This window comes from Hemitrygon akajei, chromosome 19 (genome assembly GCF_048418815.1).
Source record: "Hemitrygon akajei chromosome 19, sHemAka1.3, whole genome shotgun sequence".
In the NCBI taxonomy this organism is placed as follows: Eukaryota; Metazoa; Chordata; class Chondrichthyes; order Myliobatiformes; family Dasyatidae; genus Hemitrygon; species Hemitrygon akajei.
Genome location: NC_133142.1, coordinates 15019426 through 15036852, shown reverse-complemented (window position 1 = coordinate 15036852; position 17427 = coordinate 15019426). Strand labels below are relative to the sequence as shown.

The window sequence follows — 17427 nt, the reverse complement described above, 5'->3', positions numbered from 1 at the left end:
CAAGAAAATGAATCTCAGGGTTGTTGTATATGGTGACATATATTTACTTTGATAATAAATTTACTTTGAACATTGATAAATGCAGGGAGACGCATACACAAATATTCGGTTGCATTCACAGCTCCATTCATACAGATGCAGGTACCTAAATAGACGCTCACACATTCACACAAGTATTCTGTCACTTTGAGACGGAGAACAGATGAACGCAGACGTTGACGGAGTACTGTACTTTGACCAGACGGCATCAATCAGCCCCAGCTCCCTTTAGCCTGCGCCGCTTGCAGTTCGCTCCTCCGGCCAGCAGGGGCCCGCAGGAGCGGTGCTCCGGGTTGCGGCAGCGAAGCGCGTCCCCGCGCCGCCACCACGCGGGTCGCTGCCTTCCGTGATTTTACGCCGGGTTTTGGAATCGGGGCGGGTCGTTGGCGGCGGCGGCGGGGACTGGCAGACATGTCGTTGCCAGTGCTGCAGAGTAACAGTGGGCTGATGAGAAGGATCCTGGCACACTTCCCTCGGGACCTGAGTCTGGCCTTCGCCTATGGCTCCGGCCTCTTTGGGCAAGCTGGGCAGCCGGCACCCAGTGTAAGTGAGGGAGAGCGGGGTGGGCTGGGGACCTGTGTCCTGGCTCCCCGATGTGGGCTCCAGGGGACCCTGCTCTGTCAAAGGCTCTATGTACATCAAATTTACATTAGTACTACATGCTGAAATGATGCTGAGAAAGTGATTCCGAGAACAAGCCAGTATTCACCCCAGGCTCCGTCGAGAGATAGGGATATGATTGATGACTGACTTTATGTACATCAAGTTGGGAGCATGTCTTGCAAACTTACTAGGCTCAATGGGTGTGCATTCTTTGAATTGCTGACATAGAAGAGGCCGCTCAGCGCATCGGGACCTGCGTGAAGCAATTTCTTTCCTTTCTGAAAGGCCTGCTTGACTGTTGCTACTAGCCTTGCGGGCAGTGAATTGCACTTGAGCACCACTTACTGTGTATAAGAGATAACTTCTCCCCACCTCCATACCTATGGCACATTGTTTCAAACCTGCATCCCCGTCCTTTTGAACCCATTTCCCTGTTTACATTGTTTCAACCTATCATGATCTTGTATACCTCTATTAATCTCTTTTCAACTTTTTTTTGAAGAACAACTCCAATCTTTCCCATCTAACTTAGAAGTCTCTAAAATTTAATATTAATCTTCATGAGTTTCTATGCCCATCATCCCCCTGCCTATTTACATGAACTGGTCTATTAATTAATATGCTTATCTTTGCAAATCTCTTGATTTTGGTGCTCTTTTTCTTTACAAGTATCTCTTCAACAACCCTGATTTATATCGGCGTTCCTCTAATTCTGCTCATCTTTGCAATTAAAGGTCTGATTAATGGATATTGACTTGGCCCTCATTTTGAAAGTTTATCAACCCCTCCCTCTTTCCTCACCTTGACTATTCCTTGGAGCTTACCTTTTTGGTCATCTCTTGTAATATTTCTCTATCAAATTGTGGTTGCCTGTGCTCTGAAATGGATCAGGAATGTGACGAATTCCTCTCCACTCTTGGAGAGTGCAATCCGAGAGACTTGACACCAGCCAGGCTTGAAGTCCATATGATTAACACTTCACCTTCTACCCTAAGTACTTGTCTTCTCCATCACTGGTGCACTGTGGCTGTAATGTGAACCAGCTACAAAATGAACTGGAAACTCACCAAGGCAATTTCTCCTGCACCTACTGAATTGATAACCTTTGTCATTTAAAACAAAAGGGATGACAGGACATGATTACTTGCTGTATCACTTCAACCCACGACACTATCCTAACTTCAAACGCATCACTCTTCATTGTTGCTAGGTCTAATACCTAAAACTTCCTGACCAAAAATATTGTGAAAGCATCAGTGTAGAATCTGCAGTGCTTCCTGAACACAACTCATCAAAACTTTAAAGGCAGTGAGTGACATCTAGCAATCATGGCCATGTTAGTTATGTGAATGTCACATAAATAAGTCAATGGGGGGGAATACGCCCTCTTTCTGACACTGCAGGGGAAATGTAGATCCGGTAAGAGTGAGGCCCTTCTACTGAAATGGAGTCTATAAGTTTACAATGATAGATCAATGAGAGACCAAGCATAAGTAAGACCTTGTGTGGAGTGAGAGAGAAGGATCTCTTGTTAACAGTCCACTGGCAGCATATTTTTGATAGCAACATCCTTTAATCTCATCATCTAATCTTTTACTTCATTATTATTTATTATTAATTGGGAGTTTTTAATAATCAATTTCTGGGAGTAGAGCAACTCCCAAAGAGTTTCTGGTAGGATTTCTTGCTATATCAAAATGTTTTGCCTCGTTAGTTAGAACAGTACACAGGAATATAAATTCTTTGACCGTTTAAGTTAATACCATCTACTTGAACATGGTCCACATATCTGTATTACCTCCCTGTGCAAGCATCTGCTTCTACGGTCAGTGCATTCCAGGAACCTTCCTTTCTCTGTTTTTTTTTTAAAAACCTCACACATATCCTTTAAACTTCTCCCTCTCGCCTCCAGTATTTGCCATTTCCTCCATAGAGGAAAAAAGAGACTGTCTAGCCTACTTATGTCTCTCAGACTAATGCTCTAGCAGAAACAATCCTAGATTGTTCAGTCTCTCCACAAACTGATAAAATTCTTCTGCGTCCTCTCCAGGGCCTCCATACCCTTCCACTAATGTGGTAATCAAAACTACACATTTCTCCAAGTTTGGCCTAACTAAAGTTCAGATAGCTACAACTTGACTTCCTAATTGGAGACCAATTGATGTCCCACCTCATTTAAGGCAAGCATATCATATGCTTTCTTTACCACTATACTAGTGTTGCCACTTTTGGGGAGTTATAGATTTGAATCTCAAAATCCTGGTACATTAATGTTTTGGTGGGTACTGCCATTAACTGTATATTTCCCCTTGCTTTTGTTCTCACAGGACATGTTGTCGCTTACTTGTATGGATTACGCTCCATTTGCCATTTCTCCACCCAAATTAGCAATAGCTTTTGTGCAAACAGGCTTTTTCCACTGAGGCTAGGTGGGACTACAACTAGATGTCATGGGTTAAGGGTGAAAGGTTAAAAGTTTAAGGGGAGCATGAGGGGAAACTTCTTCACTCAGGCTTGTGCCAGTGTGGAACAAGCTGCTGGTACAAGTGGTTCACGCAAGCTCAATTTCAGTGATTGAGAAGTCCAGATGGATATGTGATGGTAGGGGTATGGAGGGCTATGGTCCTGGTGCAGTTTGATGGGAGTAGACAGTTCAGCATGGAATAGATGGGATAAAAGGCCTGTTTCTATGCTGTACTTTCCTGTGATTCTATGACTATTGTATGATATTCTATGAGTATTGTGTTCAGATTTGGTCTCCAAATTTGAGGAAGGACATTCTTGCTATTGAAGGAGTGCAGCGTAGGTTCACGAGGTTAATTCCCGGGATGGCGGGACTGTCATATGTTGCAAGATTGGAGCAACTGGGCTTGTATACACTGGAATTTAGAAGGATGAGAGGGGATCTGATTGAAATGCATAAGATTATTAAGAGATTGGACACGCTAGAGGCAGGAAACATGTTCCTGATGTTGGGGGAGTCCAGAACCAGAGGCCACAGTTTAAGAATAAGGGGTAGGCCATTTAGAATGGAGTTCAGGAAAAACTTTTTCACCCAGAGAGTTGTGGATCTCTGGAATGCTCTGCCTCAGAAGGCAGTGGAGGCCCATTCTCTGGATGTTTTCAAGAAAGAGTTAGATAGAGCTCTTAAAGATAGTGGAGTCATGGGATATGGGGAGAAGGCAGGAACGGGGTACTGATTGTGGATGATCGGCCATGATCACATTGAATGGCGGTGCTGGCTCGAGGGACCAAATGGCCTACTCCTGCACCTATTGTCTATTGACTAATTTTCTTTTCAACAAGCAATTGGGTAATGGCTATATCCAGCAGGTTAAGATATTCAGGAGAACAAATATTGCTCTATTTCAAGGACTTGCTATTGAAGAGCCTACAGATGTGTTCACCATTTTGGCATAACAGAAGACAAACAATTTCCTTTTAACAAATTTACCTTCCATGCATCTTGGTCATTTATTAACTGAATTGTTGCTTTTATGTTGTATTTAGTTAGGTTAATACTAATGTTCCATCAGTTCTATACTGACACTTCTAAATTCACCATCATTTCCAGTTCTGATCACTGGTCACAGTGAGTTTGATTTACTTGGTTGCTGATTAGGGTCAATAATATTGCAAAAGGTTTATTTTCCCCCTATATATTTTCTATACAGATGCCTGCTAAGAGGTAATGTTGCAGCTATATAGGACGCTGGTCAGACCCCACTTGGAGTACTGTGCTCAATTCTGGTCACCTCACTACAGGAAGGGCATGGAAACCATAGAGAGGGTGCAGAGGAGATTTACAAGGATGTTGCCTGGATTGGGGAGCATGTCTTATGAGAACAGGTTGAGTGAACTCGGCCTTTTTTCCTTGGAGCGATGGAGGATGAGAAGTGACCTGATAGAGGTATACAAGATATTGAGAGCTAATGATCATGTGGATAGTCAGAGGCTTTTCCCCAGGCTGAAATGGCTAGCACGAGAAGGCATAGTTTTGAGGTGCTTTAAGTAGGTGCAGAGGAGATGTTGGGTAAGTTTTTAATCAGAGTGTGATGAGTGCGTGGAATGGGCTGCCGGCGGCGGTGATGGAGGCAGAAACAATAGGGTCTTTTAAGAGACTCCTGGATGGCTACATGGAACTTAGAAAAAATAGAGGGCTGAGGGTAAAGGCTAGGTACTTCTAAGGTAGGGACATGTTCGGCACAGCTTTGTGGGCAGAAGGGCCTGTATTATGCTGTAGGTTTTCCGTGTATTAAGTGAACTCACTAATGGAACTGATGCAAGATACTTCCCATCAATTTCATTGTATTTTTTTATTGAGATACAGTGTGGAATAGGCCCTTCTGGCCCTTCAAGCTGCACAGCCCAGCAATCCCTTGATTTAACCCTAGCCTAATCATGGGACAATTTACAATGACCAATTCGCCTACTAACCGGTACGTCTTTGGGCTGCAGGAGGAAACTGCAGCACCCAGAGGAAACCAATGTGGTCATTGGGAGAACATACAAACTCTTTCCAGATAGCAGTGGGAATTGAACTTGGGTTGCTGGTACTGTAAAGTCTTGTGCTAACTACTACACTTACATGCCGCCATGGCTAAACCAGCGGTATGACCATGTCATTGACCTGTCAGGAATTTCCACTGAACACCATTGTTCTCCGTTCTCTTTTTAAAAATTCTAAAACATCAAAATTTGTTATGTAAGATGTATACAGATGTGATACTGTGAATGGAGTTTTAGTGCATTGTTGTGAACTTACAGTTGCTGGATAAGATCTTCTATAACAAGGTAGATAACAGGCATTAATGCAAGACAGCTTTATAAGCTGCAACTACTGAGCATCGTACTGGCTTATTTAACCGTTACTAAAGTTCCCTTGTTTTTAGCTGTTGTGCTGTAAACTATAACTGATTGAGCAGTTGATCTGCAAAGTTTGATGGAGTACAAACTAAAGTGGTAGCACTATGATGCATACTTTGAGATGTACATATATTCACTGTACTTGACATGTATATAAAATATGCCCTGAAGTGTGTTGTGAAATATTCTTGTAGAAATTCAGGTACTTTCTTTGCATGGTTTCTATGGTAACTATATCTTCATCTGAAGGGTATTTTGGATCACCTTTTTGCTTTCACAAAGTAAATCAGTTTTTTTTCCAGTTGAAGTACAGGGAATTCAGACTTTCCATCATCATCTTCTGCCGTGCTGTATGACATGGGCAATCATGATCTATCCATGACCACGATTGTTCTTGGCAAATGTTTCTACGAAGTGGCTTGCTTCTGGACAGTGTTTTTATAAGATGGGTGACCCCAGCCATTATCAATACTCTTCAGAAAATATCTGCCAGGTGTCAGTGGTCGCATAACCAGGACCTGTGATGCGCATCAGTTCCTCATATAACCATCCACCATCTGCTCCCTGAGTTCACATGACCCTGATCAGGGGGCTAAACAGATGCTACACCTTTCCCCAAGGGTGACCTGCAGGCTAGCAGAGGGAAGGAGCGCCTTACACCTCCTTTGGTAGTGATGTATCTCCACCCCATCACCCGTGGGGCTTATGACTTATGGGAGGTTTATTATTACTTAGTGAGGTTAATGCATAATATCTTGCAGTCCACAAGCAGGTTAGAGGCTATTTTATATAAACAAATACATTTTGTTTCCCTTGTGTCCTGCTGAAGCAGCACAACTAGAGTAACTAATTTGGGGAATTCCCCCTTGTCACTGAAATGTCAGCAGTGTTTCCATGGTTATGTATATGAATACTTTGAGTACATTATTGCTGTGATTAATGTTGTTAGGCAATATCTACAGTATATGAACAGAAATTAACCACTTTGGAAGGGTTTAATGTAAGTTAGATTAGTATTGGCGTATTGTCACGTGTACACAAAGGTATTGTGGAAAAAATGTATCTTTGTGTGCCAGTCAGATCATGCTGTACACAAATACACTGAAGTAGTAAAAAGAAAAAGCAATGCATAGTATTGAATTTATGAGGAGAGTGTCGTGCAGGCAGACAAATAAACTCAAAAGGCCAGAACAAGGCAAAATGAAAGATCAAGAGTTCACCTTTCAACGTGTAAGAGGTGTTAATATTCATGTCCAATCCCAGTTGCATAGATGCTGTCCTTAAGACTTGTGATACGTGCTTCTACTCAATAGCAGAGGGGAGAAGTGAGATGGCCATGGTGGGCGGGGTCCCTGATTATGTTGGCTGCTTTCCTGAGGCTGCAGGGAGTGCAGATGTAGTCACTGGAATGGAAACGATTTGGTGTGATGGACAGGGCAGCATTTACAAATCTGTGTGATGACTGGGCTGCATTCACAAATCTGTGTGTTGAACTTGGCTGTATTCACACGTCTGCAATTTCTTGCCATCTTAATCAGACTAGTTGTGATACTAAGCTATAATATATTTGGACAGCATACTTCCTATGGTGCATCTATAAAAAAAATTGGCAAGTGTCATTAGTGACATGACAAATTTCTTTTGCCTTCTGATGTGCTTTCTTCACTGTCCAGTGGATTGCAAGTGTAAAACAGGGTATGTTCAGATGTGGAAAAAGATTATTAAAACTTATGGTGAGTGTAGTGACCTCTTGCCCACAGATATTTTCATTGAACATGTTCATGACCTTTGATTCATTTGTAATGTGTCTCATCTTTATATAAAGTGGGTATCTTTTTCCAATGATTTGTATGTCTGTGTGGTTTAATAGTATTTAGAGAAGATTTATAACCATTCAGCTCACGGATAATGAGGTGTTTTTTTTTACAAAGGAGAAAGATTGAATAAGTGTGTGGGTCCTGGGGCAGTATACACACATTAAATCACTTGGATATTATTACCGGAGTTTCCTTTGCTCTTTTGATAGACCAGTGACAGCTGATTCCTTCATTGTTCCTTAATTATGAATTAAATAATACAAATTGTACATAATAGATTCATTTATTTTCTAAAAAATATTGTTGCCTTTCTCTCTTTTAGAATAATGTGCTGGACTTTGTTTTTGCTGTTGATGATCCAATCACTTGGCATACAATGAATATTATGAAAAATCCACGGCATTATTCTTTTTTGCGTTTTTTTGGACCAAGGTATATTAGTAAAATGCAGAATAATTATGGCGCTGGAATATACTACAATACGTTGGTACCATGTGATGACAGGGTAAGTGAGGTTAACATGAAATGTGTTGTACTGTATCTGGTATTGGTGTAAGGTGCCGGTGATTATAAATGTGCATTTCATGTTTAAATTGTACTGTTGTACTGTTTCATTAACCGCTAAGAGGAGGAAACATTGACTTTCATTTTGCCTACTTCCATTTTTATTTCAGAGAGATTTAGTTCCAAATTAGATCCTTTTAATAAATTATTTAAAGTGTGATAGAGGATATTAATTACTGACAGTTCCACATTGAACCAGCTAGCACATCATTAATAAGGTAATTAATAAATACAGTTAAAACAGGAAAATGATCATTATTTTTGTAAGCATATCAGTTGTGGAGTGGTTAGTTGTTGGCTTGCCTGTTAGAGGTGGTTGTGAACCAGTCTCCACCTCAGAGACTTGAAGCTCAAAAATCGTCATTGACATTTCAGTGCAGTAGTTAAAGGCATGCTTCACTATTGGAGATTCCTTTTTGAATGGGCCATTTCTCGGATGATAATAAGGATTTCATGACACTGTTTTGAAGAAGAACAGGAGAATTATGCTGAAACTTTAAGAATACTGACAGACAGACATACTTTAATGATCCCAAGGGAAATACTGGTGACAGGGGTCTTGAACCTGCAACTTGAAAGGATGGTAGAGTTAAACATCCTCCACATGTTGAAAAAGTGCTTGAAAATCCATGACTTGCTGTGCTACAGACCAAGTGATTTTGATAGGCAGTGAAGATGTCTTCTGTGTGATATATTTTCTAAGGTTCTGTATCCTGGCCAACATTCATTCTTCATTCATTGTTACTAGAACAGATTGTTATTTCATTATCACTTAACTATGTGTATTTGTGCAAATTGGCTGTTGTATTTCCTGCATTTTAGCTGTGATAATTCAAAATTGCTTCATTGACTGTAAAGTGTTTTGAGACATTCTAAAGTTGTAAAAGACACAATGTAAGTAAAGGTTTGCTCTTTTGCAAGCATGCTGTGGATCAATGCTGCTATTATAATTAGTTTATAAATTTATTTTAGAACATCCACTTCAAGATGGAAAACTAATTTCTCTTCTAAAATTATAGAACATTTGTACGGAGTGATTCTAAATCAAATTATTCTGTGTAAGGTATACAAGAGATGATTGGTCACAGAAAAGAATCAAGTGCTGTGCTATCAAGCATATATTTACTTCAGACATTCAATTGGAATTTGCTGTTGCTGTGCAGATTGTCACAGCAATATATATCTTAAATAAATTACAGTAAAAAGGAGCTATGATGTAACAGCCATTTAAAAGATTATTAAAAATTTAACAACAAATTCCTAATACCTAAATTTTAAAGTATTAGTACTGAGCTGTACATAATCTATTTATCTGAATCTTTAATAAGTGTAGTACCTGAAGATGTGTGAGAGGTTATAGTAACAGAGGGAACTATAAATAACAAGACCAGTATGTAATAACCTGCTAGTATTATTTTCTCCTACTCTTTTCGTTTTCCTTCCAGATAATCAAATACGGTGTTATCAGTACAGGAACTCTGATTGAAGATCTTCTTCATTGGAAAAATTTATACATTGCTGGAAGACTACACAAACCTGTAAGTTTATGACTGTAACAGGTTTGAATAGAGAATCTAATTGGAATGCTGATTGTGTTGAAACAACATTGAAGTTGCAATGGGTGCTTGTGCTTGATTTTGGGAAGCCATTTGTTCCCACCTTATTAGCTTCCTCACTCCCAACAGTATCCAAAATGATATACTTGTTATTGTGGGGAATGGCCTCGGGGGTGCTCTGCATCAGCTGCCTATTTCTCTTTCCTTGCCTGACAGTCACCCATTTACCTGCCTTCTGCAACCTTGGAGTGAATACCTCCCTGTAGCTCCTATATATCATCTCCTCAGATTCCCTCATGAGCTGAAGGTCATTGAGTTGCAACTCTAGTTCCTTAACGCGTTCTCCGAGGGGCTGCAGCTCAGTGCACCTGATGCAGATGTGGTTATCTAGGAGGCTGGAGGTCTCCCTGGATTCCCACATCTCACACAAAGAACAAAACATAGCCTCTAGAGTCATTCTTTTTGCCCTGAGTATTCACGTACAGATGAAGAACAAGTAAGAAAAGGCTTCCTAGGTGCTTATGTCACCCAAGCCTGTTGAGCTAAAGGCAAAAGGCTCCCCACTCTAACACTGCCCCACTCCAACAATGGCTGCTCTTCTTGCACCTTCCTTATTTTTATTTGACCTTGCTAGTGAATCCAGAACTCTGATTGGCAGCTATTCAAGCAATGAGAAAAACAGCTATGAAGTGTTGATTTTTAAAACTCTCTCCTTGACCTGGGTGAGGACACCTTTACTTTCACCTCCAAACTCTGACTGGCCACTGTTCAAGCTTCTAACATGTGGCACTGTGATTCAGACAGAGCTGCTCTCTCAAAAAACCAGTGACCTGGGTTCAGTCCTGACTTTGGGTGCTGCCTGTGTGGAGTGCGCATGTTCTCTCTGACTGCATGGGTTGCTCTAATGCTCTGCTTTCTTCACACATTCAGAAGATATGCAAGCTGGTAGGTTAATTGGCCACTGCAAATGACCCATACATTGTAGTTGAGTACTAGAATCTGGGGTGTTGACGAGAGACTGGGGAGAATTAGAGATGGAATTAATTATGCTCATGACAAAGATCTCGACTTTACCTGATGAATATTCTGAACATTGGCACACAGCTGTTTTTTAATGTAAGAAACAACGAATAAGGTTCAAAGTAATCATTGAATTATCATTGAATTAAATAAATTTGAGGAGTCTGGCTTCAAAGTTCAAAGTAAATTTATTATCAAAGTGCATGTATTTCACCATATACAACCCTGAGATTCATTTTCCTGCGGGCATTCGTAGTAAATAGAAAGAAGCAGAATAGAATCAATGAAAAACCACACACGGCAGAGAGAGACAAGCAATCTGTGAAAAAACAACAAACTGTACAAATACAAAGAAAAAAAAACTAATGAATAAGTAAGCAATAAATATCAAGAACATGAGTTTTAGAGTCCTTAAAAGCTAGGTCATAGCATCTGGGGTCAGTTCTGTGTTGGTGTGAGTTCTCTATTTCAAGAGCTTGATGATTGAAGGGTAATACTGTTCCTGAACCTGGTGGTGTAGGAATTGAGGCTCCTTCTTTCTGATGGCAGCAGTGAGAAGAGAGCATGGCCTGGTGGTGGGGTTCCTTGATAGAGGATGCTGCTTTCCTGTGACAACGCTCCTTGTAAATATGCCCAGTTGTGGAGAGGGCTTTACCTATGATAGACTAAGCTGTATCCACTACTTTTTGTAGCTTTTCTTTCATTCAAGGGCATTGGTGTTCCCATACTAGACTGTGTTGCAACCAGTCAATGTACTTTTCACCACACATTTATAGAAATTTGTTAAAGTTTTTGATGACATGTCAAATCTACGCAAATTTCTAAGAAAGTAGAGATGCTGCTGTGCCTTCTTTGCAATGGCAGTTACATGTTGGACCCGGGGCAGATCTGAAATGATAATGCCAAGGAATTTAAAGTTCCTGACTCTCTCCACCTCTGATCTCCTAATGAGGACTGGCTCATGGAACTCAGGTTTCCTCCTCATATATTCAATAACAAGTACTTTGATTTTGCTGATATTGAGTGAGAGGTTGTTGTTGTAGCACCATTCAGCCAGATCTCTTTCCTGTGTGGTGATTCATCACTACCTATGATTCAGCCCACAACAGTGGTGTCATCAGCAAACTTAAATATGGCATTGGAGCTGTACTTAGAGTCACAGTCATAAGTGTAAAGTGAGTAGAGCAGGGAGCTAAGCTTCTTAAATATACCCATACAATTTGATTCAAACAAGTGTAGTAACATGTCCTATTGGGTAAAAGGGTTTCCAACTGGATATTCAAACAACACGCACAAAATGCTGGTGGAACACAGCAGGCTAGGCAGTATCTATAAGGAGAAGCACTGTTGACGTTTCGGGGCGAGACCCTTCATCAGGACTAACTGAAAGGAAAGGTAGTAAGTGATTTGAAAGTAGTGGGGGGAGGGGAAAATGCAAAATGATAGGAGAAGACCGGAGGGGGTGGGATGAAGCTAAGAGCTGGAAAGGTGATTGGCGAAAGTGATACAGAGCTGGAGAAGGGAAAGGGAGGCCTCGGGAGAAAGGGGGGGGGGGGGGGAGGGAAGCACCAGAGGGAGATGGAGAACAGGCAGACAACTAAATATGTCAGGGATGGGGTAAGAAGGGGAGGAGGGGCATTAACGGAAATTAGAGAAGTCAATGTTCATGACATCAGGTTGGAGGCTACCCAGCCGGTATATAAGGTGTTGTTCCTCCAACCTGAGTTTGGATTCATTTTGACAGTAGAGGAGGCCATGGATAGACATATCAGAATGGGAATGGGATGTGGAATTAAAATGTGTGCCACTGGGAGATCCTGCTTTCTCTGGCGGACAGAGCGTAGGTGTTCAGCGAAACGGTCTCCCAGTCTGCGTCGGGTCTCACCAATATATAAAAGGCCACACCGGGAGCACCGGATGCAGTATACCACACCAGCCGACTCACAGGTGAAGTGTCGCCTCACCTGGAAGGCCTGTCTGGGGCCCTGAATGGTGATGAGGGAGGAAGCATAAGGGGAGGTGTAGCACTTGTTCCGCTTACAAGGATAAGTGCCAGGAGGGAGATCGGTGGGAAGGGATGGGGGGGACAAGTGGACAAGGGGGTTGTGTAGGGAGCGATCCCTGCAGAAAACAGAAAGAGGGGGAGAGGGAAAGATGTGCTTGGTAGTGGGATCCCTTTGGAGGTGGCGGAAGTTACGGAGAATTATACGTTGGACCTGGAGGCAGGTGGGGTGGTAGGTGAGGACAAGGGGAACCCTATCCCGAATGGGGTGAGGGCAGATGTGCGGGAAATGGGAGAGATGCGTTTGATATTTCCTCGTGTTTGCTTTCTAACTGGATACCCTGTTTGAATGGAAGCACACTCAAAATCTTTCAAAATGTAAAGGTATTAACTGGGTCACTCTCAAATGAAAAGAATACCTTTTAAGTTATATGTGACTTTGTATATCTGATAAGATTCTTGTAAACTGTAGGCAACACTGGTTTCAACACTGATCCTTCTGATACTTTGGTTCCCATCTACCACTGTGAATAATCACTCCCTAATCATTTCTTATTTTATCATCTAATGTTATGTCTTGATAATTACTAATCCCTCTGGCAGTTTTGTCATGTGTGTAATTCAGACTGGCCATGTCATAATTCCCATCCTAATATTCTTTTCCTTTGCTCCATAGAACTTCACTATTTTCATGTTCTTGATCAGCATCATTTTTTTGTACCTTCCAAGTTGCTGATATGATTTCACTTCCTTGTCTCTATCCACAGACTTAGTCCATTACCTTTTTCTTTATTCTCATTGGTTATTTTTAATCTATCTTCATTTTTGGTATCTCATTCAAAAATTTTTAGTAGCTCCCTCACCCCAGCCTTGTTGTACACTTCTTTTAAATGTTGCCTGTGCTTTTCTACTTCATTATTTGACAGCACTGATGTCCAATTTTCCAATTCTGTTTTCAGCCTTTCGGAATCAACTTTATTTCAATCTGTTACCATGACATTGGTCAAGTTTATTCTTCTCAGATTCTATCCTAAGCTAGTTCATTTCATTTCTGGTTCATTCACCTATGTTGGATTCATTAGAAAATCTCTCTTTATGGGACAAGTTCAGCTGAGCAACACAAATAAAAAGTAATTGTATTAAATTCAGCCAAGCAATTGGAGCTTAATAGAGAATGTTTTATGTTGTTAGCTTCCTAAAATGAGTTGGGGAGAAAATAAGATTTTGCAACTTGAGATGCTCCCTTCAAGCTAACTTGATTAGGTAAATGTATTTGGATGAAGAAAATGACACATTCCTTGATAATATTGTATTATGCTAAATTTCCATATTTACTTACTGACATTCTGCAATTCTGATAGGTATTAACCTACTTTATTTGAAGTTCCTAGGTAGCTATGGAGTACTGCTGTGAACAGATGTATTCATTTGATAGACAATATTTCATCACATTTTACATTAGATCTGATGTATTGCTATTGCTAACAGCTTTTTTCTAACAAGGGGACACAGGAAAGGTTGCATTTATTATCTTTTCCAACTTGCTTCAAGAAAGTAGTAGTCAGACCTTCAACTGTGCTTTCACAATGATGTTAGAGAAATAATTCAGTGTTCTGCACTAATGATGTTGTGAACCATAATAGGAATAAAGTATGCACAGAACTATGGTTGTTTCATTAAAATGAATACTTGTGGTCTTCTTGTTCTGTTGTGCTTGTTATGAAACCTATGGTGTGCTTTGACAGAGCTATAGAGTTGTATAAAGTGGAAACAGGCCTTTGACCCAGCATATCTATGCCTGCTGTCATGCCTACCTGTACTAATCCCTCTCGCCTACATTAATTCCATACCTGTCTAGATCTCTCTTACTAGTGGTTCCTGCCTCCAACACCCCCTCTGGCAGCTCATTCAAGACACTAGGTACTCTTTGTGTGGAAAATTTTATCCCTCAGATCTTTTTTAAACCTCTTAGTTTTAGCCTATGCCCTCTAGTTTTAGACACCCCTGCCATGGGAAGCAATCTCTGCCTTTGTATCCTATCTATCTGCGCCTCTCAGAATTTTCTATCCCACTGTCATATCACTTCTCAGCCCCCTTTGCATCAAGTAGAACAAACTTAACCTATCCAATGTTTCCTTATAAGTCAAGCCCTCCACTCCAGACAACGTTCTTGTGAATCTGCATCCTCTTTTGCTTAATCACATCTTTCTTTGGTTTGCTGACCAAAACTGTCTACAATTCTTCAAGTGCAGCTAAGCCAGTATTTTGTAAAACTGTAGCATGATAATCACAAAAGTTTAAATAAATCATTCAGAAAATAATTGCTGCAAGCATTTCACCAAAATATCAGTGACAATTCTCTTATTAAAAAGAAAAAATGTTATTCTAAGTATAAGATGATGAGAGGCATTGATAGTGTGGATAGTCATTTTCCCAGGGCTGAAATGGCTGCCACAAGAGGACACAGGTTTAAGGTGCTTGAGAATAGGTACAGAGGAGATGTCAGGGGTGAGTTTTTTTACGCAGAGAGTGGTGAGTGCGTGGAATGGGCTGCCAGCAACGGTGGTGGAGGCGGATACAATAGGGTCTTTTAAGAGACTTTTGGATAGGTCAATGGAGCTTAGAAAAGTAAAAGACTATGGATAACCCTAGTAATTTCTAAGGTAGGGACATGTTCGGCACAATTTTGTGGGCTGAAGGGCCTGTACTGTGCTGTAGGTTTTCTGTTTCTTTATATATCAATTTGAGTGTTGGAACCAGGTGAATTGATCTGTGGTTCAAATTTCAGCTTCCAATTTGAATATACATAGCTGCCTTTAAGGCTAATTTTTTTTCTGATGACTCATTGGGGGAAAAAAGGTCAATGAAATGCATGCAATTATAGTAAAAGTATCTCTTAAAATTAAACTATCTAATCTTTTGTCTTAAAATCTTAAACTATTTTATTTCTTATCCGTGCCTTTCTACAGTGATGTTTATACACAGGAACTGTTTATTTATTTACCCATTTATTTATTTAGATACAGTGCAAAGTAGGCCCTTTCCGCCCTTCAATTCCCCCAAATTTTTTTGAATGCTAACCTAATCACAGGACAATTTACAATGACCAATTGCCCTACAAACTGGTACATTTTTGGATTGTGAGAGGAGACCGGAGGAAACCCATGCCGTCATGGGGAGAATATACAAACTCCTTACAAGCAGCGGTGGGAATTGAACCCGGGTTGCCTGTACTGGAAAATGTTGTGCTGACCACTATGCTACCATGCTGCCAGTTGGTCCAGTTGTGTTCAGGACTCCTATTTCCTGTAGTCAAATGAATACGCAGCTGCCTTGATCCATCAATAGTAGGTCCATGTTCTAATGCTCCATATTCTGAAAGCATGGCATTACTGAAATTTCTGTTCAATTGTAGGTGAAAATTTTAATCCAAGATGAGAATGGCAAATTGCAAGCTGCATTAGCTAGAAATCTGAAAAGTGCAGTAACAGCAGCCTTTCTCATGCTGCCAGAATCATTCACTGAGGAGGAACTCTACGTTCGTATCGCCGGACTTTCCTACTATGGTATGTGATGATCCAGTTAGCTGAGGAGAAACTGAATCTTAGCAGTGCATTCAAATAAAACAGAAAATGTCTGAAATACTTGTACATAAAGCAGCTTCAGGAGAGAAACCAAATTAACGTTTCAGTATGATGAGCTTTCATTAGAACTGAAATGTTAACTTTTTCTCTCTCTACATATGCTGCCTGAACTGCTGGATTTTTGCATCAATTATTTCTATTTACTGCAGATTTACAATATGTGCATTTTGCTTTTGCTTTTCACTTATTGGAGGACAATCATGTGTACTTTCCAAAACAATTTAGTCCTTTGACATTGTTTTTCAATCTCCGCCCCCCCCCCCGATAAATGAACTTGTTCTTTGCTTCACTCACACTTTTTCAGTGAAACTTTCAATCACATCTAATGTCATCCTCCCATTTGCAATCACTATGAATTACATGGGAATTTTATTTTAATAAAATGCTTTGAGATTGTGATCACAAAATGCAAGTGCTTCAGTAGGGAAAATGTACAAATTGAACTGACGTGAACCCTTGATCATTGTGCTGTTAATTTCTTTTTAATCAGGTGATTTTAGAATGATTCTTGGAGAAGACAGATCAAAAGTAATGAATATTGTCAGTGCAAACATGGAAAATTTCCAAAGACTCTACAATAACATTTTACAGGAGTGCCCTCAAGTGGTTTACAAGCAACATTTGGGTAAATTAGAGGTATGATACCAGAGTTGCAAATAGATTCTATGCAATATTACCTACATTAGTTGATATAAATCCTGGATTTGACCACTGCTATTTGATGGTTTTCATTTTTAAGCTTGATAAAAGTCCAGAAGGTCAATTCAGCCTATTAATGGCATTGCCCAGAACGCTTCAGCAAGAAATCACTCGTTTGGTAGATCAACCGGGAAAAAATAGAGATGTAGAAGAGATCTTGCTTCAGGTAGCCCAGGACCCGGACTGTGGATTAGTCATACAGCAAAGTAAGTGTTACAGATTTGATCTTTGAATGTTTTCATCAAGATGTGTGTGAGTTAGATTGTACACTTCCAGCAAAATTTGATAGATTACACTTAAATCTTTTGAGCAGTATATTCTGAGTTTGAATTCTTTCTAAGTAGGATATTAAGGCTCTGTTTTTGAATGGCACTTATAGATGCAATTCTTGTCCATTCTTAAGTTTCTAATTTTGGCCATATGCAATTCCAAGATCTTCCATCCTATATTTTTTCTGGATTGCTCACTGTAAATGCACTTCCAACCTTAGCAAACCTCCTGGTCTTCAGGTCACCTTATTAGTTATATTTTTATTTGCCTACATTAAGCCCTATTTTTAAATACAGTATATGGCATTTCCTAGCCATTCTTGTGACAGGCCATGGTAGAATTCATTT

General features: G+C 40.3%; 1 protein-coding gene across 5 annotated transcripts in view; it reads left to right on the top strand.

Moving 5' to 3' along the window:
- Positions 1 to 319: 319 nt before the first annotated feature.
- The window catches only part of tamm41 (TAM41 mitochondrial translocator assembly and maintenance homolog), a 39509-nt gene continuing 22401 nt past the window's right edge, over positions 320 to 17427 (top strand). For 4 of the 5 annotated variants that reach the window (XM_073072110.1, XM_073072109.1, XM_073072108.1 and 1 more), the window contains exons 1-6: positions 322 to 582; positions 7648 to 7830; positions 9335 to 9427; positions 15883 to 16033; positions 16602 to 16747; positions 16851 to 17016. In XM_073072110.1, the coding sequence (XP_072928211.1) occupies positions 451 to 582; positions 7648 to 7830; positions 9335 to 9427; positions 15883 to 16033; positions 16602 to 16747; positions 16851 to 17016 (871 nt within the window). In that variant the 5' untranslated portion in view covers positions 322 to 450. Of the gene's footprint in view, positions 583 to 7647; positions 7831 to 9334; positions 9428 to 15882; positions 16034 to 16601; positions 16748 to 16850; positions 17017 to 17427 lie in introns of all 5 variants that reach the window. The other variant, XR_012102130.1, reaches the window with a different exon arrangement.